Genomic DNA, 24,886 nt, shown 5'->3' with positions numbered 1-24,886 from the left:
CTGAATGTTTGAACCAAAGATGCAAATATTTTCCTCAAGCACATCAGGTTTCCATAATAGCAATTGATTGAATAACAATAAGTCCATAAGGCACATCTGAAAGCATTCCATTTTCTCAAAAGCTATAGTCACGCCTTAACTCATTCACTGCCAGACGATGTGCAAAAAATGTGCCCACTCCAGTGCCAGGGTTTTTGTCATTTTCACTCAAATTCCAAAACCCACAGAATATTGAGTAAACATTCAATACAGCGTTAGAAACCTCAGAATCTCATCTTTCATCAGAAAACAAATCATTTCTAGCTTATTTGGTTCTGGAATAACAAGAGGTGCAAGTGGGGGGCAGTTGTATAAAGGGTAAATGGTGTCCCCTCGTGGAAGGCAAAAATAGGTCAGCTGAACAAATCGCTAACATGGAAAAAAGGGAAAGACCATGGCCAGGGCTTTAAGGGCACCGAAGCATGAAAAAAAAAATCCGAACAAATTCGGGAATGGCGCTCCACGTCATATTTTCAATTCTTGAATACATTCGGGATAGCAGTGAATGGGTTAACATACCATGGTTACTATTCCATAGCTACATTATTATATCGAATGCGCCTTATAAAGGGATTAATTGTCTGATTTCTTGGACGTAGCATTTTAAATGTTCTGTAAAGCACTTTGTGCCAGCTGCAGCGGTTGTGAAAGCTCTATATAAATAGAGCTGCATTGTATTAGATTGGATTAAATTTAGCGTAACTCCCTCTTGTGGATGCATAGCAAAGCTGCTATTGTAGCTTGTATTCTACTTGCCTTAAAATTAGTTGCACCTAATACAGTATATGAAACCTGTTTTAAAATGGGCCATTCATGAAGGTGCGCCTTATACTCCAAAGTTCCTTATAGTCAGGAAAATATTAATGAATTAACTTATTCACTACCAGACATGGAAAAATGTGTCCACTCCAGTGCCAGGGTTTTTGTCATTGTCACTCGCATTCAAAGACTCACAGAATATTGAGTTTTAGGACTACATGAACATTCAATACAGCGGTAGAAACCTGAGACTCTCTTCTTTTATCAGACAAAAAATTGTTAATTCCTAAATTACATGGGTCTGGAGTTATATGACCTTTAAATGATGGTGGCTGTCCAAAATACTATGCAAGACATACAGTACATATAGCGCTTCAACAACAGCAGACGCTGGAACAAAGCACTAACATGGAAATAAGGGAAATGACGGAAAATAAGGGAAATTGTGGAAAATTAAAAAAAAAAAAACACTGCCAGAGGCCATGGCTTCATCGGCACCCGAGCATAAAAAAACTAAACCCGAACAAATTCGGGAATAGCGCTCAACGTCATATTTTCAATTCGCGACTAAATTTGTGAATCGCAGTGAATGAGTTAAGTGTTAGGTTCAGCAAAAAGTGGAGCTTTTTTTCCTGAAACAGCTTTCATTACAATGCTGAGTAAAATTCTTCTTGCCCAAGCTTTCATGATTAAAATCTGCTTTTTCAATGTTCCCGTGTCACCTCTACGACTAATAATTGCAGCACTTGTTCACACAGCCGCCGCTGTTTTGTTATCTGGGCCCACGAGGTAGCTCCTCACAGGCACGGGCGGCATTTCCCTGCGTGACTTGGGCTTTCGAAGCTCCTATCTTGGTCAAGTTCAGCTGGGCCGATGAGGTTTCAAACATCACAACAACACAACACAATGACATCGGCGCTTACCCAATTCCTCTGTGGCAATGCTTTCTGCGGAACTGGAATATATTCCTGACAACTTTCTCCACCAGTTTGAAGGGCTGCTGGATGAGCGGCTGAACCAGTGGGGTGAAGTGAACAACTCCAACGTCCACCTAGCCGCACACATACAGCAGACCACATCATGTTGACCTTGAACATGATGGGCAAAGTAGGCAGCAGAAAGGAGGTGAGTGAAAAAAAAAAGGGAAAGAAAGGTTGCCGGACAAAAGTGATAATTGCTCAGTGGGGAAAAAACATGACGCAGCGTGGCTGGCTGCTGAGTTGTCATAGTAACACCACAAATCCAAACACTAAGCTATCTTCTCTGTGGCAAAATCACCCCATTTTTCCCCACTCTCAGGCTGACTCACCTCTTCTTTAGTTCAGTGTCTTCTGAAACTAAATAAAATAGACTACTGGCAAACATTTAGGCATATTTTACATTCAGAGAATTTTTTAGGATGATTCAAAATGGACGCTGAAAATTTCCCCACTGTGTGACTATGAAAGGCTTTCCGATTCTGATTCTGAACATTGACAGAAGGCAACGAAGACGTGGCTTCTTCGCGCATCTGTGACTGGGTGAATGTATCGGATGTTGGTGGAACTTTCACTTCATGACAACTTGTGCGGACGTGATTCTACTGTGAATGTGCTGTATTTTCCGCAATATAAGGCGCACCTAAAAGCATTCTTTTTTTTTTTTACAAAATTCAATAGAGCCGCCTACAACCAGCAAGGGTTCTATCCCCACTGCGCTGTCACTGTGCAGTTTTTCTTCGGGTTCTCCGGGTTCTTGCCACATTTCCAAAAACACGCATGGAAGGCTGATTGAACACTTTAATGTGTCCCTAGTTGTGAATGTGAACACGGTTGGCCGTTTGTCTATTCGTCAATTGGCTGGCAACCCACTCAAAGTGTCCCCTGCCAACTGCTCGATGGCGGCTTGGACAGGCTCCAGCACCCCCGCGAACCTTGCGAGGATAAAGTAGATCGGAAAATGAATAAATGAGTCCATGTAACTCTCTTTACATTCCCCGTGGAGTTGTTTCCCCATGGTGATTATTAACAGGGACCAGTTGTAACCTGAAAGGCTTCTGCCGGACTGTAATTGGCATGCGCATTCGCCAACACACATGCAAACAGACAACCACTTTGCACAGCAATTTTGAAATGAAGATAATCCAAGAAGCGTGGTAAATCACTGACTAAAGTTGAGCATGTTTAGTCAATAAACAAAGGAAGCAGACAAGCAAGACTTCTAGGTATATCTGACCCCTTGTGAATGTGAGCACATAAGGTCTGTGTGCCTTTTTGTTGAATCGATTGTCTTCGTAACTTTCATTTACTGTTTTATAATGCCATTTGTATTGATGTTTCATGTGCCCCGCATTGATAAGGCTACATTGTATTGTATTCCCTTTGGTGTAACACCATTTGGTGGATGCTTAGAGTAACCGCGGTCATTATTGCACCTTTATTTCTGTGCCTTATTATGCACTGCGTCCCAGATTCAGAAGGTATGGAGACCGAGCCTTCTCTCTAGCCGACCCGCCCTCTGGAACACTCTACCACAACACATCCGCAACTGTACCGACCGCCAATCATTCAAATCAGCGCTTAAAACTCACCTGGTCCGCAATGCTTTTAAAACATTTTAGTCTCTTTTACCCATGCTTCCTTTGGTTCATTTAGATGTATTTTGATGTCAATTATGTACATTTTATTTTGCATTCTAAGCTCTTGTAAAGTGTCTTTGAGTGTGATGAAAAGCACTTTCAAATAAAGTGTATTATTATTATTATTAATATTATTATTATTATATATATGAAAACAGTTTTGAGCCATTCGTTAAAGGTGCTAATTGTAGAAAATGCAGTATATGTGATGGACTCACGATTGTCCACTCACAGATGAAACCAGAGGGCAAGTGTCTTTGCATTGCCAAGGTGACTGACAACTTGTGTTTTTATTTAAAGCACTGCTATCAATGCATGGCGTTATTTTCCCATCAGGATCAATGTATGGACTCATGTTAAAAAACTAACATACAGTAACTGTCTGCATCAGCAGTTTTGAGTAGATTCAGCACTGAATCAGCCCTCATAAAAATCACGAACGACCTTCTCATAGCAGCAGATACCGGCTCCCTCTCTATTCTCATCCTTCTTGATCTATCTGCGGCCTTTGACACAATTTCTCACCCCATCCTGCTCAACCGACTCTCCACTCTAGGCGTGACACACACCCCACTCAGTTGGTTTCACTCCTACCTCACTGGCCGCTCACAGTTTATCCAAATTACCTCATTCACTTCACGGTCCTCCCCTGTGTCTTCTGGTGTGCCCCAAGGTTCCGTCCTGGGGCCCCTTCTCTTTATTATATACCTTCTTCCCCTTGGTGATATCTTCCGCAAATTTGGAATTCATTTTCACTGCTTCGCGGATGACACCCAGCTCTACCTCTCCAGTAAACCCGACGCCTCTCTTCCACCTGCATCCCTTACACTTTGCCTCTCAGAAATCAAATCCTGGTTTTCTCATAACTTTCTCAAACTAAACAGCGAAAAAACTGAACTTCTCCTTGTCGGTACAAAATCCACCCTTCACAAAGCAAACAGTTTCTCTCTCACCATTGACAATTCTACCGTGTCCCCCGCCCTTCAGGTTAAGAGCCTGGGTGTCATCCTTGATAGCACACTATCTTTTCACTCCCACATAAATAACATAACCCGGTCTGCATATTTTCACCTCCGCAATATCAATCGTCTCCGTCCCTCTCTCACCCCTCACACCACTGCTATCCTCGTCCACAGTCTCGTCACCTCCCGTATCGATTATTGTAATTCACTTCTTTTCGGGGTCAATCAAAAATGTCTCCATAAACTCCAACTAGTCCAAAATTCCTCAGCCCGGATCATCACAAAAACCCCCTCATTTCACCACATCACTCCTGTCCTCCAACAGCTCCACTGGCTCCCTGTTAAACTCCGTATTGAATTCAAGATACTTCTGTTTACATTTAAAGCCATCCATAACCTTGCCCCCCCTATCTGTCTGACCTAATTCAAATCTCCGTTCCTACTCGGGCCCTCAGATCCTCTTCCTCCCTCCACCTCTACACGCCCTCTGCCCGTCTCACAACGATGGGGTGCAGAGCTTTCAGCCGCTCCGCTCCTAAACTCTGGAACTCACTTCCACCCAACATCCGCAACATTGACTCCCTTCCTACTTTCAAATCTCACCTGAAAACCCACCTCTTTAAACTTGCTTACATGGTCTAATTTATTATGCTGTTTTATTATTTATTGCTTTATGCATGATTTTACTGTTTTGTGTGTTGTCTTTGTTGTAAAGTGTCCTTGAGTGTTCAGAAAGGCGCTTGTAAATTAAATGTATTATTATTATTATTATTATTATTCTCTCAGTGTTGTGACCTAAAGACTTTTGGTTTACATTTCGCAGCAAATGTCATGATGGGCTAAAATTGCATTCTTATTGATGAAATGTGAATGGTGTGGTCTTCCCAGACTTACTGGTACAACCGTATATCACACATGGAGGAATTTTGGCCGCGGAGACAGAAAATGTTGCAAAAGTAAGGTGCACTCAGTGAAAGCTGGACGCTGCTAGTTTTGCCTCTCGTACAGTGAGAGTCCAACATACATTGTGGACATCCAAGGATTACATTGACATTAAATATTTGTGTTAGAAAACTTTCAGATATGGCGACATGAAAGGCTTTAATTAATTATCGGAATTGCTTTTCCATTCATTCCTGGCACAAAGTCATTATTAGTTTCAGGGGACAATTACTTTTTCACGTAGGGACAGGTAATTCATTGTGAGCGTGTGTGTGCGCGCGCGCGCATTTGTATGTGTGTTGGTGTGTGCACGCGTATGTGTGTGAGTGTGTGTATTTGTGAGTGTATGCGTGTGTGTGTCTGTGTGTGTGCATGTGGGTGTGTAAATAAATTACATTGGCATTTACAAACTGTATTTTGTATTTCCCTAGGTTGTCTCTGTCTGGTATTAAAATTGGTCTGCTGACCTGAAATAAATGTGTGATAAATATGGAAAAAGTCAAAAAGGAGGCAAATATTATTTCCTGGCGCTCTGTGCCACTGTCAACTTCAATTTATCGCCGGTCCATCATGACTCACCACACAGCTCAGGATACGGAGTTGTAGTTTTGTGACAGAGTGCCGTTGCTATGACAGTCCTCCATAATTACAGTGAGTGTATTTGTATGCAAAACACTTTCAGGCAGTAATCAAGTATGGAAGTGGAGTCCCTTATACCAAACTTGAGTAAGCATCAAAGCACTCACACTCGCCAAAGGTGGTTATATTCAGCGAGATTTACATTTAAATTCTCAAGGCGCATCACTCAAAGGAAAAGCAACAAGAGGTATAGAGATGTATGCATTGAAATAATGGTCTTCTCATCTCAAATTACTGAAAAATGTAATTGCAATTCAGATCGTAATTAGTTGAAGACAAAGCTGATATTACAGTACTTGCAGGATGAGAAGAAAGACACAGCTGAAGGTACTAAATAAGATTTATTGGACCGATTCAGTGAAATTGGATGCCACACTATTGCGTTGCGGGCACAATGGCTGGGAAATAAATAGTAGCCTGTTTGCGCAAGTCCGTGCTAAGAGGACCCAGTAAGGGGAAAAGTGTAGTTCGAAACACAAAGGTAAACACTGAAGACAACGATGTACATCGAGAAAGGTGGTACATCAGATAGAAACACTGTGCAGATCTTTTTCAAATGTTAGTTTTTTGAAGGTTTTGAAGAGTTCATTTCACCGTAAATGAGGCCTATAACCCGTATACAGTGGGGCCTTGGCTTACGAACTTAATTGGTTCCCAGATAGAGTGTGTAAGGCGAAAAGTGTGTATCCCAAAATATAATGTCCCATAGGAGACCATTAAAATGAGAATAATCCGTTCCCAGGTCTCCATAGAATATAATTTTCAACTAAATAAGCCTTAAAACTACACACAATTTACCTTATTCTATGTATTATAAACATACTATTGTATTGTAATGAAAGAAATACACTGCACTGTATAATAAAGTCACTTTATTTACATTTGTGATGGTCGTTGATGGCTCTTAATTGACACCTGTTGCTTTCTAGCTAGCTTCTGCTTGTCCTCTTGAAGGTAAATCAAATCCTCTGTGTTGAGGACCTCATTATGGTCAGCAACAAGTTCCTCGATGTCGTCTGCATCCACTTTGAGTCCCATGTTCTGTCCAATGGAAACAATGTCATCCAAAACAGCAGAGTCATGAGAATCAAATCCTTCAAAGTTCCTCTCAAAGATGCGTGGGTGACACAAATTCTTCCATGATGCTTTCAAGGATCGAAGGGTAACATCATGCCAAGCCTTTTCATCAGCTAAACACAATGATACACATTGAAATTGACTCAGCACACCTCGTTCATGTTTCTCAATGATCTCCTTCTTCTCATCGACTGTAATTTTGTTTTGTGTCTTCTTGGGCTGAACACGAGCCTGTGGTGGGGTCTTTTTCGGTCCCATAACAGCAAAAGTATCTGTAAAAAAATCCTTGGAGGCGATTGACGTGTGGTCAGCAATAAACCACGACTTCTACCCACGGCTGGTAGACAACACTCGAACCAAAATATGCCAGTGGTGCCTCCAAAATGTTGCGCTCTCCGCTATGGTAAGGGAGATACGGTGTTGTGGGATTCAGAAAAAAAACACAAGACAAGCGGTGGTGTACGTCAACCGTGGTTTACTTCGAATGCAAACGTATGCGCACAACAACTTCCTGTCCAACAATTTAAATAGGTCCGACACGAAACACTAAACAAAGCAGGCGTTCTTTGTTTAAATAAACATTTTAGATATATATCATTTGTAAACCAAAGTAACTATGCAAATCGATGAGAAGGTTTCTTCAGCCGTCATCTGTACAATCATCGATGGACCACTCCTCTACGACTGAGAGCTTACACAGACGTAACTATGCAAATGTAACCAAAATACTAAATGAGGCACTTTTTAACCTGTCACAATAACAGCAAAAGTTTTGTTGAAGACGATTGTGGTGTATTAACCTCAACAGTTATATACGGGTTGTTTGGACGCATAGGCTTGCCGTACCTAGCGTTTGTCATCTACTGCGCAATGGTGTAAATGTTCTGGGGGCGCTGTTCAGTCGTGTGGTTTGGCGTTCTTCCGCCAAAGATTACTCCGCTCGCCGTGGTGGGTGTGTATCCCGAAAAGTAGTGCTTAATCTCAGGTTTAACTTTCATAAATTTAACATTCGTAAACCGAGAGGTTCGCAAGGCAAGGTGTTCGTAAAAAGAGGCCCCACTGTAACTGAATTTATGAACTGAACTTTACTTTGAAAGTGAAAAGAAAAATAGACTGAAAAAATGTGGTTGGAGGTGTGTGCACCCGCTCATATGTAGCTGAAATACGGCTATGTGTACAGTATTAACCATATCAATAGGCAGTCAGCACAGAAACGGCACATTTAAAGAGCCACAAATTAACTCAACTAACTTTCAGATGTTGTAGTAGCCTTTTCCTGACTTTGTTGTTGTTGTTTTTTGCCTCTTCGCATAATCCTGAAGGTTTTAGGTTAACACCGACTGCTATTTGGAACAATTCATTAGTCCCTCCACTTGCCCTGACGCGCTAGGCGCCAAAGCATGGATTGGATTGAATTTACCTTTATTAGTCCCGCAGTGGATAAATTTACATTTCACTGTTGTGTTTGCAACTTTTTGAGCGCATGAAGCACAATTGAGCTGCTAAAGCTGCCTTGCTGTGGTGAATGAACTTTAAGAAACACATTTCATCTCATTCAGAATTGTACGACTGCTGAATGTGGATTTGAGAAGGTAACTGTGCGACAGAATCTTGTCAATTGGGTATGATGGTGGAAACCCTATGCAGGTGGTACTCAATGGTGTTAAAGCTTGACAACTAGTAGAGGTGTTTGCCTCTTAATCCTTCCCGTGTCAAACCTAAACTGATGTGACACGCTGTAGAAGAAGTCGTGACAGACTCAGCAGAGTTGCTTGAGGAGCTCGCTTTTACCAACCAGTGCACAGTCGGTGCTCGCTCTTTCTCTCTCGCTGTCCCTGATCGCTTGTTTTGCTCTAAAGGATCATCTTACTTCATCTTCTGAACACCAGAATGGAATCACATGAAACATCAGAAGACAATTTCATAATCCCGCATGTGGGCATTTGCTGTTCCTTTGTAAACCGTGTTTGACATGAAGGTTATAGCTTAGCGGGGATGGCGTGGGCCAGTGGCGTGAGCATACAATCCGCAAAGTGTGTGTGTGTGGCTATGAACCAATGACCTGGCAAGGCAGCGTACAGAGGAGCTTAGCACTGGTCGGTCTGCCACAAACACGCCACAAACATCAGTGGCATTAGTCGTTATCATAATCATCATCATAATACATTTCATTCCCTTTAAGGGCTTTTCGGTTCTGGGTGCTTGTCAAAGAGCCATTAGAGAAGGAAACATCTCTAACTGAGTGGTTCTGGCTTGGCAGCAACTTGCACAGAGAGCTCAGTTGATTCACACCACGGGCCATGCGAGCAAGCACATAGAGGTGAAATTAAAATGACTTCGACTGAGCACTTTTGCGCTCCCCTGAAGCTTGAATTCTCAGATTTCATGACTCACTCATTCTCAGCTATCTTTTACCATGCTGGAGTGCCGTTTGATAACGAGTGAGGAAAAGCAAAGCGGTCCAAGGAATCATGATGGATTCCAAACAAGATGTTTGGATTTTTCAAGCAAAGAATTGGTGCTGCATTTAGCTGTGCTAGTAAAGCATATTGCTATCTCTTATCTCATCTATAGATAGGCTTGGGTAGCCTCACCGCAGCATGAAGTGCTGTAATGGGACAACACTTTTGGAACCTGATTGCCCAACAGCGGGCAAGCGATGCATGTGCGGTGGTGAATGCTGCTAATTGGTTTTGCTGTGTGTAAAATCTTGCTTTGGTTTGTTAACATCCCAACTTTAGCGAAGATAATGTGTCATATCAAAATGATGAGCGGCGAATGTCGATAATCGCGACCAGGAGTGCGTCTGCAACATTAGCCCGGAAGAGCGGAGAGCTTTATTAGAAGCCCCTTTTCCACTTGTCATACACACAGCAGGATTTGATTTGTCCGTGTACTGAATATCTCAATTGAAAAACGTGTGCTGCGATGATGCAAAGATTAGACCACCATCTGTTTTGGGAAGCAATAGAAAATGCATGTGTATAATTCCAAAATAATTAGGCTATTTATTTAAGATGATTTAAGAGAAGCGCACAGGGAAAAGTCAATATCAAGAGCAGGGGTCCCCAAGCCCCGGGCCGTGGGTCATTTTTTACCGGGCCGCGAAGAAAGAATAAATAATTTACATAATTTACGTTTTATTTATTATCTGAGTCCAAACCATGTTTTATTTTGAAAAATGAAAAGTCACCGCTTGCAGCGCATTTCCGTGACGAGGAATGGGTCGCTTATTTGTGCGACATATTCAACCTGCTCAATGAACTAAATCTGTCACTTCAGGGGAAAATGACAACTGTCTTCAAGTTGGCTGATAAAGAAGCTGCATTTAAAGCAAAACTGGATTTGTGGGGACGGCGCATGAATAGTGGTGTATTTGACATTTTTCAAACATCGGCTGGGTTTTTGGAAAAGACTGAGCCAGAGCCTTCATTCCCCCAGCTGATGCACGAGCACCTGTTTTTGCTATTAGAAGAGTTCGAGCGCTACTTCCCAGCCACAAAAGACACACGAAATGACAAGGAATGGATCCGCAACGCATTTGCCAACAAACCAGGTGAATCCAGCATGCCTGTGAGAGAGGAAGAACAACTGCTGGAGTTCGCAAATGATGGCGGACTTAAAAGTATATTTGAGACAACAACTCTGCCGATGTTCGGGATTAAAGTGATGGCAGAGTACCCCGAGATCGCCACAACAGCACTGAAAACCCAGTTGCAGTTTCCGACATCTTATTTGTGTGAAGCGCGGTTTTCTGCAGTGACAGCAACCAAAACAAAACTACGCAGTAGAATGGACATAAGCAAGACACTTCGGGTGTCATTGTCTCCCATTATCCCTAGATGGGACCGTCTCGTTGCAGAGAAACAAGCTCAGGGGTCCTAAAGAGTTTGATGGTTCTCTTTATTTGTAAGTAGGTTCGTTGTCAGATCTCCCAGGCAGGTGGCGCGCAGAGCTTTATCGTGGCGTGGAGTCGAGCAAGTCGTGCCGTGATGTCCGTCCGACGCCCGGCGTGCCTGTGCGGGTCTTTGGAAGTCTCTTTGAGTCTGTGAGTCCGAGATGAGTCTGAGATGATTCTGCCCCGTGGTTCGCCCAATTTCTCTGTCCCGCGACAGCTCCTTTTATACCATTTTCAAGCGTGTGCTATGCGTCAGGGTGAGACGCACATCAAGGAGATCAAGGAAATGAAAGACATGAAAGGGTTGAAAGGCGCACTTCAAAATCATACACACGTGTGACGCCACAGGGCTCCCCTCCTGGATCCGAAGTCGTGAAAGCGATGAAGGAAAAAGAAATAAAAACAAGTCATTCTGCGACATGGTGAGGCCAGGCAAGATGACGGTCACCGGGCATGGCAGGCGTCGGTGGGGTGGGTGCCGAGGAAGTTTCGTGGTGCCTGGAGTCGTTGTACGGGAGCACAGCAAAGAGTGCTCTACGACTGCCAGTTTGAGTCGATTGATGAGGGATTGTGAAGATGAAGAAGCGTGGGGTTGGTCATGCTGCCGGGCACGGACAGGCCGGTCATCGGCGACGGTGGCGTTGATCGCGCTGCCCTGGCGCTCTGCAGGACGTTGAAGAAGCACGCTGACGTCGGCGGCCGTGTCGGCCATGAAGCATCTTCCCGAAGTCCGATCGTGGACATAAGCGATGTCCGACGATGTCCGATCGTGGACATATACGATGTCTGATCGTGGACATAAACGATGCAGCTAGTTGCAGAGTCGCCAGGCGAATTGGACGGTGTCGGCCATCAGGGTTCGGCAGGTTTCACGGTGGGGCCGGGGCGCCCACGGGTGGTGGCGGCCCATCGGGAGCTCGGCTCGAGGGGTCTTGCTGTGAAGATGCCGGGGAGGAGGAGGGAAAAAGATCCTCCTGGCTGGCTCGCTAATAAAGAGTTTGATGGTTCTCTTTATTTGTAAGTAGGTTTGTTGTCAGATCGCCCAGGCAGGTGACGCGCAGAGCTTGATCGTGGCGTGGAGTCGAGAAGGTTGTGCCGTGATGTCCGTCCGACGCCCGGCGTGAGTCGGGCGTGCCTGTGCAAGTCTCTTTGAGTCTGTGAGTCCGAGATGAGTCTGAGATGATTCTGCCCCGTGGTTCGCCCAATTTCTCTGTCCCGCGACAGCTCCTTTTATACCATTTTCAAGCGTGTGCTTTGCGTCAGGGTGAGACGCACATCAAGGAGATCAAGGAATTGAAAGACATGAAAGGGTTGAAAGGCGCACTTCAAAATCATACACACGTGTGACACCACAGTCCCACTGATGCAGTTGTAGTTTTTTTTTTTTTTTTCGCACTGGTGTATCTTATTTGAAGGCACGTTTAAACATTACCATGGTGACCATTGAGCGTTAAGAGGCAGAGACGATGTTACATATGTTGTTGTTGGCGCGATGTTACCAGGACTCTGCTAATAAAGTTGGATAAAATACACAATGGATTCACGTTTATTATTACAGTATATTTAAAAGAAGGAAAAAACAGTTTCCATGCCTGTAGTATCATTTTATTTTGTTGTATTTATCCCCCGGGTGGGTGAAAATATTGTCTGACATTAAACCGGTCCGTGGCGCAAAAAAGGTTGGGGACCCCTGATCAAGAGTATATGTGCGGCGGCATTTTAGCCATCAGCTTGTCCATGTCACTTTGCTATTATGATTTATGGATGGCCTTGCGACACAGCTTGACGAGGTTGTCCCACGTAATACGAACACTGCATCTCACCATTAATCATCCACCGATAACCTCAGCGTGCAATGAAACACCACCGTAAATCACATGCCGCCATCTCATCGAGCCTGAAATGGCAGATGTGTTGAGCACCCTTACACTCCCATTCTCTCAAAGGCAAACAATATCAGGAATGGGGCGTTGCGTGTGGGCAAAAGCAAGCGAACCTTCGGAATTTGTTCGATAGGAATCAATACCAAAGTGCAAGGAAATGCTGCACAGCCACGACCTTTATTATTGAGCTCAATTGGTCATATGCACAAAAACAAACATTCACGCTTCAGTCTTTCAGTGTCACGAAACAAATGTTCTTTGGGAGTCACATCCAAGTGAAATTGGTTGTACGATACTTTAAAGCATTCTACAGCTGGGACAATAAAGAACAGCAGAAGAAAGTGGTGTAAAAAATGTGTGGCTTGTAGAGCTGAAAAAATAAACCTTTGTCATTCTAAAGCTCTGGTCACACTTGGCCGGCTTTGGTTCAAAACACAATCACTAGTCTGGTGGTGCATTGTGTTTGGTCAAGTGTAGACACTGTTATTTCAGTACAAGCGTACACCAAACATGCTGAACCAGGACCATTTCAAGTGGTGGTCTTGGTCAGGTTCCAAGTCTGGTGCAGTTTGGTTCACTTCAACTCAATTGTAGCACACTGCTACTCCATCACATGTTGTCTGGCGATATGGTACATAGAAAGATTTGCCGCAAAGGGCAACAGTAAAAAGTTGACCGGATAGTATGGCTTGCCATAGTAGAGTGACTGAATGCCAAATACAAGACGATTGCCCACCTGAAAGAAATGATGCCACATCCACATGTAAACAATTGTACACTTCCATATTCCATGCGTTTGAACTGATCGAAGCTCGGGGCGAACCTCTATCTACAATACTTCCACTTTACAATTCTGTCTTTGCTATTCTGGCTCATCTTTCCATGGCCCAATACCATGACAACATTTCCTTCGGTGGTGTTTCAACTGTAATTTGTTCCATCCCTCAAACGAAAATGTGAAGGCAGAGGCCCAGCGGGAATCAGTCACCTTGCTACCTCAACCACCAACACCTGCGCTTGCATGACTGGCACTGAGAAAAACCGAGGGGGCCGGAAATGCTGGAAAGCTATATTGGTAAAGCCAGGAGAGGATATGTGGGAGAAGAGCTCACAAAGATGTTGCGACTGAAAAAAAAGAAAATAAAAAATAGAAGACTTACATTAATCATGAAGGCACCTTGAGAAGGCAACCTCCACATAGGGACAAAAAGGCAGGCTCGCAAGTAGCAGTCAAAGTCATCTCATATACAAGTCTGATGTTGCTCGCGGGCTTTCAAGAGGAAGGGCTTTGGCTTCCTGTACGGGCAGCCCAGCAGACTTCCCATGGAAGGGCCCATGGCATGCAAGAGGACAACAGACCCGATCGGCTTCTTTGAGAGCCGCTTCCTCACACAAGATCTCAAAGTATCCAAGGTTGCCCGATACCATCCATGGCTTGTTTAAAGCAGTTAAGCTTTGTAACCTTAACTGACAAGATGTCACATTCACATTTGAGAATGGCTTTGCACCTCGGCATGCTACAAGGCTGCGTTTGACAGCGGCATAACAGCTATCACGTAACATCTTTGCGCCTTCGCTGTGAACGAACCGCCTTGGCAGGACCTGTGTGGAAACCAATTACACGAAGGGCTACGTAGAAGAGAGGAAAATGCTAATTGAACGATAAAAGCCCTCATGCGGGTCATGCTATAGCGTGACTGGTCGCACCTTGCTGCAGAAAGACTGGAAGAGGTCTGCTGTGAGGTGATAAAGAAAGGGGGGGGGGGGGGGGGTCATACCAACCCAACCCATGCTTTTAATAGCCTGGGTAATCTTCACACATCGCAAAGGCGCACATCTGCATTTTGCTCTTTTTCTCCTTGCACCTTCCTGGGCCTTCCTTGTTTAACCTACTTATTTATTTATCATGTTCCCCAAGGAGCAACACCAGTATCAGCACTTAGGATCTCATCAGTTACAAGGAGACAGGCGTCTCTCTCTCTCTCTCTCTCTCTCTCTCTCTCTCTCTCTGTCTCTCTCTCTCTCTCTCTCCCTCCCTATCAACACACGACCGTCAACAGAAAAGTTGGAGAAAAAAATTAAAGAGCCCCAACAGTGCAAAACCAACATCACATCTGATGACCTATTGCATATTTTAATAGAATTTTGAGTCTCCCGAGGAAATAACGAGAGGATTGGTCCACGGGGGAGTGAGGTTCAATAAACAAACAGAACAAACTCAAATCTACAAATTTGAAAAGACTGGTTGCAAAATGCCATGGTCAATGCTTGAAGCAGTAGATGAGAGTGAAGAATTGCTTTCGCGGATATGGCCATGACAAAACAACTATGCCAAACGGTATCAGTCCACCAGTCATGTTTGTGTGCTGCCTCAATTTGTCCTCTTTGTCATTCAGGGATCCAGAATGTCCTTGTTTGTCACACCCTCCCCTCTTGTATGCCGTCCACTGAAGAGAAGCGATAAGCAGACACGTACCTGCGAGTTATTGAGAGGTCAAGCGCCTCACCGACTGATCCCTGATGAGAATGACTCACAAGGGGAGTTTTGTTTGTATGTGCTGAGGTTTCATTGCTGTGCAATGAAACTAAACAAATCCCATTAAGAAAAGAGCTGACCAGTTGCTAGCGAAGCAAATAGTGAGGCATCTGCAAGACCCAGTGTAGTGGCAGGCAGGTGGTAAAAAAAGCATTTAAAATCCAAACCTGTTAATGAAATAACGGAAGCAATTTTGAGTTCATCCAGAGTAGCTACCGATAACTCGAATCACAACATTCCTCGACAGAGCGTTATCATTTTTGCAAGGACAGATTATTTGATTCGGCTCTTGGATTTTTTCGCATTATATCGTACAGGTGTCCCCAATGATGTGGATGATGAATGTACAGCAGGATGAAACAAACATGCTCAGAAATATAACAAAATAGCAACCCTTTTTATGTTTTTCATTAAAATGTGCAATATATTTGGTATCATAGTTTAGGCAACGGGAAACCTTGTGGCCTAACATCAGATAGAAAATCCTGTTGACGTAAAAATAAAGAGGAAGCTGTTGTGCATACATGTGGGTAGATGTATAGATACATGCATACAAAAGACACTGGTCAAAGTATAAATACAGATACAACTTCTTAAGTAAAAAAGGATAAAGTCATAAAAGGTACAAAGTACAATGGTTCATCTGATTGGACAGACTATTTTGGAAAACCAAAAGTTTATGCTTTTTAGCTTGACAAAGTATTCACCACACGTCATTCTCAGACCCGACAACATCAAACATCAAACTATTCTTGTCATGAAGAATGTTTTTCTTCTCAAATGTGCTATGCCATTGTCATAAGTGCTGCCTATTTCCCCATACTTTACAGTGCTGCTGTCTGTTTTTTTCCTACCTGATCAGTCTCTGAAAACTCAATCAAACAGTCAACTTTGGGTGACTGTTTTTTTCAATTGTGTGCTATCTGCTGACGTACAGATACAGCTTGTTTTCAAATGTAAAGAATAGAAAGTACAAAAATAATACCCAAATTAAGTACAGACGCCTGAAAATTACTAGCTTCAACTAATGTAGTATTGAGCTACAGTGGCTATCAATATTAATGACAAGTATTTCTTTATTTTTTTTTTATAATTCACACAATTCAAGTCTCAAAATACTGTAAATATGGAATATTAATCGTGTTATGTTAACTCATTCACTGCCATTCACAAATGTATTCAGGAATTGAAAATGTGACCAAGTGGCATTCTTGAATTAGTTCGGTTTTGTTTTTTCTTGCTTGGGTGCCGATAAAGCGTTGGCAAGACTTCCGGCAATGTTTTTCCCTTCCAAAAGAAGGCAGCATTTCCCTTTTTTCCATGTTAGCGCTTTGTTCCAGTTTCAGATGTTGCTAAAGCGCTATATAAACCTCTTGTATGTATTGCATTGTGTTTTGGACAGCCACCCTCATTCCAAGCTCATATAACTCCAGACCAATATAATTAAAGAAATAACTTTTTTCTGATGAGAATGTTGTCATGGTATTGGGCCATGGAAAGAAGAGAGTCGGTTCATGTAGTCCTAAAACTCAATATTCCGTGACAATGACAAATACCCTGGCACTGAAGCAGACACATTTTTGTACATCTGGTAGTGAATGAGTAAACTTCTAGATAGCAAACAATGGAAACACAATTGTAATATACACACACACACACACACACACGCACACACACACACACACACACATTCCTGTTTGAACGACTTTGTGAGGTCCGGGTAACTCCACATCAGGAGTGAGGACCACCCTTTCTGATAAGTTTAGAGAAGAACCAGTGTTATATTTGAACACTAGATGTCCCCCTAACTGCATTTCCCACTTCAACTTGTTTAAAAAACAAAGCAATAAGAAGTGGACTTGAGAGTGGAATCACTAGACAAGTGAGGTCCGAATGGGTAAATCCCGGGACCTCACTCATATAGTGAATTATGTTCGAAACATCGTTTTATTTATTTAATTTTTTTGTTTGGTTGATTCAGTTGAGTTTTCAAACCACTTTTTGTATCAACTTTTACCTCTCATTATCACCTACAATTACACGGCAGACATTTTGTATTTTAATTGTGTGTATATATATACAGTAAAGTCTCGTTATATCAATATTCAAGGGAGTCCGAAAAAATATCGATATAACCGGGACTATCGATATATCCGACCCTGTTTGTGTGTAATTTTCTCAGTGCGTGCATAGAAATAGTATCGATATATATATATATATATATATATATATATATATATATATATAGACTATATATATATATATATATATATATATATATATATAGAGAGAGAGAGAGAGAGAGAGAGAGAGAGAGAGAGAGAGAGAGAGAGAGAGAGAGAGAGAGAGAGAGAGAGAGAGAGAGAGAGAGAGAGAGAGAGAGAGAGAGAGAGACTGTTTAATGAATAACTTGATAGTTTTAACTTAAAATAAATGGAATTCCTTATTTATATGTTCATATCAACCGGAAGCTGGTCTGGTCGATTGCTGTATCATAACTACTTTGGTAAAGTGACCCATGCTTTTGCTCAATGAATTTCCATAACCAAATCAAATAAACTAAAACTTTATTTTAACATGATGTCAACATGAAATCTGTCCTGAAGCAAAACATTTTTAACAACAGTAAAAGGGAATATAATACAAAATTAAATACTCTTGTAAGAAACTAGAACATGTACTAAAGTGCATATTTGTGAAGAAAAAGGCATGCACATCAAAACAAATTTGTTGTATCATTAAAACTGAAGAACCCGAGAAGTGGATCTTCTTTTGAGTGTCACAATTTTGTTGTGGACAAAGTTCTTTATGTCTTTCCAGGATCTTTGAGCCAAAGTCTGCGGCTCTTTCTTAATGCAGTCAGTACACTGTTCTTTCCCAGGCACTTGATGCCCTTTTATCAGTCTCTTCATGTGTTTTTCCACAGCAGCCTTTTCTTCTTCACTCCACGGTCTCCTCAAATTTACTCTGGGAGAGCCTAAATATGATGACAATTGCAATTTAATGATACTCACAAAGACCACTTGTGGCAGCATTACAGTGTGGATTATATACATAAAATAAATAGACTTACCTTTCTTTTTCTCTGACTTTGAATTTTCATGCTCTTTGGAAGCAATTTTTTTTCTTGGACTCAAATCTACAAAGAAAGGAGACATTGCTAATTTGACACTCATGGGCAAATACGGTGCATGCATTTTAACTTGTTAAATTATGGAGAGAAAAAAATATTTCTGGATCCAAAATTAAAAGTTAGTGCGAACCAATACCTCAAGGTAAGACTAATAGCCAAAAAAAGCTTCCAGTTTACCATCTGAGTCAGAAGTTCTTTTCCGTTTGCCATGACAGCGCTTTGCTCGTTTTTTTGTCACGTCACCTTAAAGTAAAACAAGCAAAATGACACCTTGCACTTGTTATGGTGGGACAGGGAGCCATTTCAAAAGGAATCATTTGGAATTCTACAGGGATGCATCTGGGAAATTAAAAAAGTGGCCCCCTTGTGTCTGAAAAGGGGTCAAATTCTAAAATTGATAGGGCCTGATTTAACTAGATTGCCAAAGTATACAAAACCATTTGAAATAAACCAAAGACATTTTCTATATTCGGTTTACGAACGTTACATTTTTGAAACTTTTACCTTGGCATACGAACTTTACCTTGGCATACAAACTTTTTTGTACACGGAGCTGCCTCAATGAGTGATGTGTCGTTCGCGAACGAGCCCATGAAGAACTAGATACAATTATCACAGAGAAAGCACCTACAAGGGATCATTCCTCAAGATGGTGAAAGAAGAAGGTTACGTTCCTCATCAAGTGTTTCATGCTGATGAAACTGGCCACTTCATTCCATCAAGCCATCACAAAGGTCAATAAAACCACTTTATTATACAGTACAGTTAATTTTTTTAATTATAAGACCGTAGCACATTTATTATCCATAAAATAATGTATATTTTGTGTAGTTTTAAGGCTTAGAAAATTAGAAAGTAGAAAATTATGTTTTATGAGGACCTGGGAACGGGTTATTCCCATTTTAAGGGTTTCCTCTGGGAAATTATTTTTGGGATACAAACTTTTTGCCTTCCACACTGTCTGGGAACCAATTAAGTTCGTAAGCCAGGGTATCACTGTATATACCTGTTCGATCAACACTAAGTTTTTAAATAATAATGAACAAATTGTTATTCTGTCAAGTGTGGTGAGTATTGTGCTACTTATGATTTCAATCTCATCACAACTTCCTCAGTCGTATTTTTTTTTAGCCTGCAGACCCCATATGTCAGCAAATGCTCCCTCACCTCTGGCCCATTCTTGTTGACCAAGAGAACTACATGATACCTCATACTTCATGACAACGGCCGTGAAAAAAAAAGAGGAGATATTCGAACCCTTGGGATGTCCGTTCATCGCCCCCAGCCACAGAAAGCTGACTCTTAAATCAGAATCTAATGATGCCTGCAGACACAGTAGTAGCATACTTATTCATCCTACAATTTTACCTTCAATGACATTTTCTTTTCTTTTCCCCCACGGTTTGATTCTGCTAGAGCCTGCTTTGGGGATATAATCTGTGCAGAAAAGAAAAAGATTGAAAATTAGTCCTAACCAGGGCAGATTTATTAATCTTACAATTTACCTTCATCCACATTTTCATTTCTTTTTTCCCCTGAATTTGTGCTGCTTGAGCCTGTTTTGGGGATATCATCTTTGCAGAAAATAAGATTGAAAGTTAGTGTAAAGTATACTTATTAATCTTACAATTTACCTTCATCCACATTTGCCTTTCTTTTCCCTCTCGGTTTGGTGCTACTAGAGCCTGCTTTGGGTATATCATCTGTGCAGAAAAGAAAGAAAGAAGGTATAGAAGTAACAATCAGGTTTTTCTTTATGCCAGTCTCAAAATGATTTTTTTTAAATATGATGACATTTCAGTGAATGCTTACCAGAAAAAGATAATTTAATGGTGTCAAGATTCTTTCCACTAAGTGTTCCAGTGCCTTGCTCCATTGCAAAAAGCAGCTTGCTGATTTTTGCAATTTGAAAAGTTTTATCAGTCTGTCTGTAAAAATCTCGGTGCACTCTGATGTCGTGTCCCATGAACCTTGCGACTTGTTCCAATTCCTGTTCACTAAGATCCAACAGCTGACACAGTGTCGCAACCTGTTTCCTCAGTTTGGTAGACCTTAGGAATTGAGGGTTTTCTGCGTTGCTTTCTTTCGCAAATTTGCGCAGACAGTCACATCCCCGGATATTTGTTATTGCACCTGGTCTTGCAAAAAGATAGGGATTCTCAGCAGGTATCCCTGCATCTTGTCGCCTTTGAATTAAAACGTTGATGGACTCCTTCATTCTTTCTGTAAAAAACACTGGGACCTTTCTGCCCCTTTTGCCCCGGACTTCAATGCGAGTTAAGAGCTTGCTTAACTCTTTTTCCAATGGTGAAAGTGTTTCAAAAATGTCCTGATTGACTGGATTTGTGCTGGCATTCTGGTAGGTCTCGAGAGTCAAACGTGATGCTTCCCCTTCACGCCGCTTGTTAAAAACAATCATTTGTGCCAGAACAGATTCATTCAATTTACGAAAAGCACTTAAACTCATCCCTTGGGTCAATTCAGCCTTTGCCTCCTCTTCAACCACTCTAAGGTGGTCCCTGAGTGTGATGACATCCTTGGTAAGAGGAATATCATCTTGTTTATTCCATCTTTTTTCATCTATTGTTTGATGAGCACTGACTGATACATGGTTTTTCCAGTTTTTTTCGAGGAGTTCCAGAAATTTTTTTGCCTTTCTCTCTGCCAGGTCGTCATCCTCCATCAGAGTCTGTCCAATAAGGACTTCCACTGCTCCTTTCAAACAAAATCCTAATTTAAGAGCTGTGGAGGGTTTCCCATATTCATTTTTCCCTGGACTGAACGCAGTGAGTTTCTTTGCGACATTTATAACAGTATTAAACTTCAAAGGCGTACACAAATCCTGCAGACCCGCGATGGTCTTATCCATTTTTTTAGCAATAAGCATGAACCGTCCCAATTCCCTCATTCGTTGCGCAATGTACTGGTGCTTGGACTTGACACAGCCATGTTTGGAATACAGTGATTCGCCATACTTGCAAATTAGGAAATCCTTTCGTATGTGAAACGATACAGGATCTTGTCTCATGTTATTGATAATTGTTTCATATCCCTCTGATGATGCGGCTGTTGGGAGGAGACTGGCAGCAATATTTTGGACCCTCTTTCCTTTCCTTCGCTTGTCGTCTTTGCATAGCTCTCTTGCTCTACATATTGAATGATGTTTCCACAGACATTTTTTTAAAAACAACCCATAACATGATGGGCAGGGCAAATAATCATCGGTGGAGGCGGCATCGGTTGGCTGCTTCCATGTGACAAGTTCCCCTTGTCCATCTTTTAGAACCGTGCTGTTATGTTTGAAGTCTCCCTTGTTCCGAAGCTGTTCCAATAGGGACTTTCTTTTTTTGGATCCTGATGGAAAGCTGAACGCGAAAGCAACTTCTTTAAATTCCATATGTTTCCTTTCTAAATGTCTTGCCATCTTCAAATTTGATTGGCCACAGTAGAAACAATAATGCCTTTTGTCCCAAACACGTTTGCCTTCTTTTCTTGAACACGTTTTTATGGTTACAGATGGATCTTCTTTGCTCATCTTTTGTTTTTTGTTTTTTCTTTGAACATAGGTTAATGGGTTACTTTGTTTTCTAATTGCAGACGTGACTCTACGCTGGTCTGCTTCATATGTCTGTTGACTTGTAGAGTCTTCATTGTATGTGTCATGACAGGGCATATTTTTGACCTTTGGAAGGGATATCTCTTCATCAACACTCGAATCAGTGGATGATGTATAGGTAGGTTTGTATTCCACATCTGATCCAGAATGACTGTCCAAGTCAGAAAAATCGCTCTCTTCAGTGGGATTGTCCATCTGTTATAAATATAAAAAAGTAAAAAGATCAGAAAATACCATTGCAAATAATACTACTAAGTAGTACTGATTTATGTTTATACGATGAGATAGGTCATAATGAGGACTGCCTGTGGGATAAAATATTAATCGTGTATATATTAACAAGTCCTCCATGGTAGTTAGTTGCCACTACACATTTAGCGAATTAGCTGCGTCACAATAAGAGACTGATTTCCAAGTATTCGGCAAACAAATAACAATGATGGCTGGTATGGATTGCGGAGGAAACAATTTTCCATGTGAGCTGTACCCAGGCCAATATTTTCATAGATTTATTAATCGGCAATTTCTGTATATAATTACAATATTTATTTTAACTCTTTCAGCGTATTATGTCTTGTTTTTAATTAAAGCGTATGTTCATTTCTGTCTGGCCAATAGAGTGCCACAACTGCAATTTATCATTAAAAAGATGCCAGAAAAGAACGAAAAGCTAAACAAACATATACTGTAGACAATATGCATCTCACCTAATATAAGTTTTTTCAGCCTAAATGCAGAGCTTTTGTTGATCCATATAACCGTTGTGTTGATAAGGGGTCGCAATATAGTAATTTGTCCAAAGTACTTTGTGTTCTGGAAATTGATTTGTATTTTACGTTGTGTTTTTGCAACGTTACATTACATAGATGGTAAGACACTGTCTTTGGCTGTAACCACAGGCGCATATAGCCATGGAAGAAAATTTGACACCACCATGTTTTCTTTATGTTCATTTTCATTTTCATGTCTGGTGCTACAAAAAGTGTATTAAGTGAATCACTGAAATAAAAGGTATTATGGAATACTCAAATACACTATTTTTTACAGTAAAACGTCATAGCTATTGTTAAGAATGTATGGAGTGATTTTTGTCATTAGAAAAACTTTGAAATTCATCCAATAGTGCATGTGTTCAAGTATTTTGAATTGTTTTTGTTGTCGTTAATATTTTGGTCCAAGAAAACATTCCTTTACTGTATGAAGCATTTACAACGAGTAAAAAAACTAAAGAAACAATGGAGCTCAATTTTTTTCCATAGCTGTATATAATCAGTGCATACGCACACATACATATATTTACTTAGATACACAGTAGATACACATTAAATGGAAGTGTGCAACAAAATAGTAATACTGAAATGTACCTGAATTGCTGTGTTGACATCATCTTGCTGGGCCTAATGCAATAAAAGTAAATAGATTAATATTCAGGTGCTAAAGAAAAACAATGTCAGTTAACGGAACACAAACAAAATAAGAATGATGGTCACGTTCAAATTGATAACGCATTTAATTTACACTAAACTATCAATTCCAATGAAAAGTGAAGTGTGCCAAATTGTCCTGAAACATACCTGGGTAGTCATTTTCTTGATGTTTTTCTCCAAGTCCTTATCCAAAATAATATAAGATATTTTGATAACCTAAAAAATTCAGGCGGTGGGATTAAAAAAAGTCATCAGTACAGCTCAAATGGGTTATCATTTGCATTCAACGTGAATCATGTGATCTAACAAATAACGCTCCTTCACGTGGTATTTAAAAAAAAACTCATAATACAATGAAATCCTCTACACGTGACCAGGGGTGGTCAAAGTAAATAAATCAAATGTCATTTGGTATCACCGTAGCTGTGCTTTTGTTTTTATTGTGTGCCATTTGTTTTTTATCGTGCTTCCAAATTTGGCTGTGCGTTTTTTTCGCTTGTGCTACATTAATGTGTTGTTTAAATTACGTTCTATTGGCTGGCCCGACGCGACAACGATTGGGACCACATGGGCACTTCTGAAATACTGACCGGACTTAAGTTTCGATTTACGTTGCTACGTGCTTCTCACTCAATACGTATTACACTATTACTACCCAATAGTCTAGCTTCATTTTATTCTCTGCTCAATTAACATGACGACGCTTTCACTCTCATTCTGATAAAACACGAAAGTTCGAATCCTGTAGTAATTTCTTAGAATGACACATTTGTAAGAAAAATATTCAAAACTTGAATTCCTTACCTGATTTAATTCCGAAATCTTATTCGTTCACTCCTTTGGGCTGATGGGCTGGTTGTGCGCTCGCAGTTTATTAAATTGATGAACACGCACTGTAAGAGTGTCCTGGGGGGGGGGGGGGGGGGGGGGCTGCAAAAAAAACTTTGTTCATGCGCAGTGCGCATGGCGTCCTGGAGCCTGAGCGCTCTTAATTGCTTGATCAAAGTGTGGGCGCCATCCTGCAGAAAGTCTCAGTGCACTAATACGTGGGGGAGGGGTATGCAGAGTCACTCTGTCTAACAGTGAAGGTTTACAACAACTCAACTTTGATTGAGGTCTATTGTATTTCAAGGCTGAGAATGATACATTTTGAGCAAGATTGTGTTTTAATTAAACTGTATGAACTCCAATCACACATACCTCTAACATAAATACAGCAAATAAAACTATATGTATTAAACTAACACGAAAAAGAATAATTATTCTTAGAGAAGCATAATTATCAAACGCTGATATGTGGGTGTTATGAAACACAATTATTTACTTATTTAATGCCATTCATAAGATATACATAGTAG

At 41.2% G+C, this 24,886-nt stretch overlaps 1 protein-coding gene across 3 annotated transcripts in view; it reads right to left on the bottom strand.

Moving 5' to 3' along the window:
- The window catches only part of tfb1m (transcription factor B1, mitochondrial), a 62,964-nt gene that overhangs the window by 2,377 nt on the left and 35,701 nt on the right, over window positions 1-24,886 (bottom strand). For all 3 annotated transcript variants that reach the window (XM_089004228.1, XM_089004230.1, XM_089004229.1), the window contains exon 7: window positions 1,722-1,849. In XM_089004228.1, the coding sequence (XP_088860354.1) occupies window positions 1,722-1,849 (128 nt within the window). The remainder of the gene's footprint in view (window positions 1-1,721; window positions 1,850-24,886) is intronic.

This window comes from Hippocampus bargibanti, linkage group LG09 (assembly GCF_051943395.1).
Source record: "Hippocampus bargibanti isolate YZ-2025 linkage group LG09, ASM5194339v1, whole genome shotgun sequence".
NCBI classification, from domain to species: domain Eukaryota; kingdom Metazoa; phylum Chordata; class Actinopteri; order Syngnathiformes; family Syngnathidae; genus Hippocampus; species Hippocampus bargibanti.
Note: the sequence above shows the minus strand (reverse complement) of the source record. Positions and strands in the feature narration are given on the sequence as shown.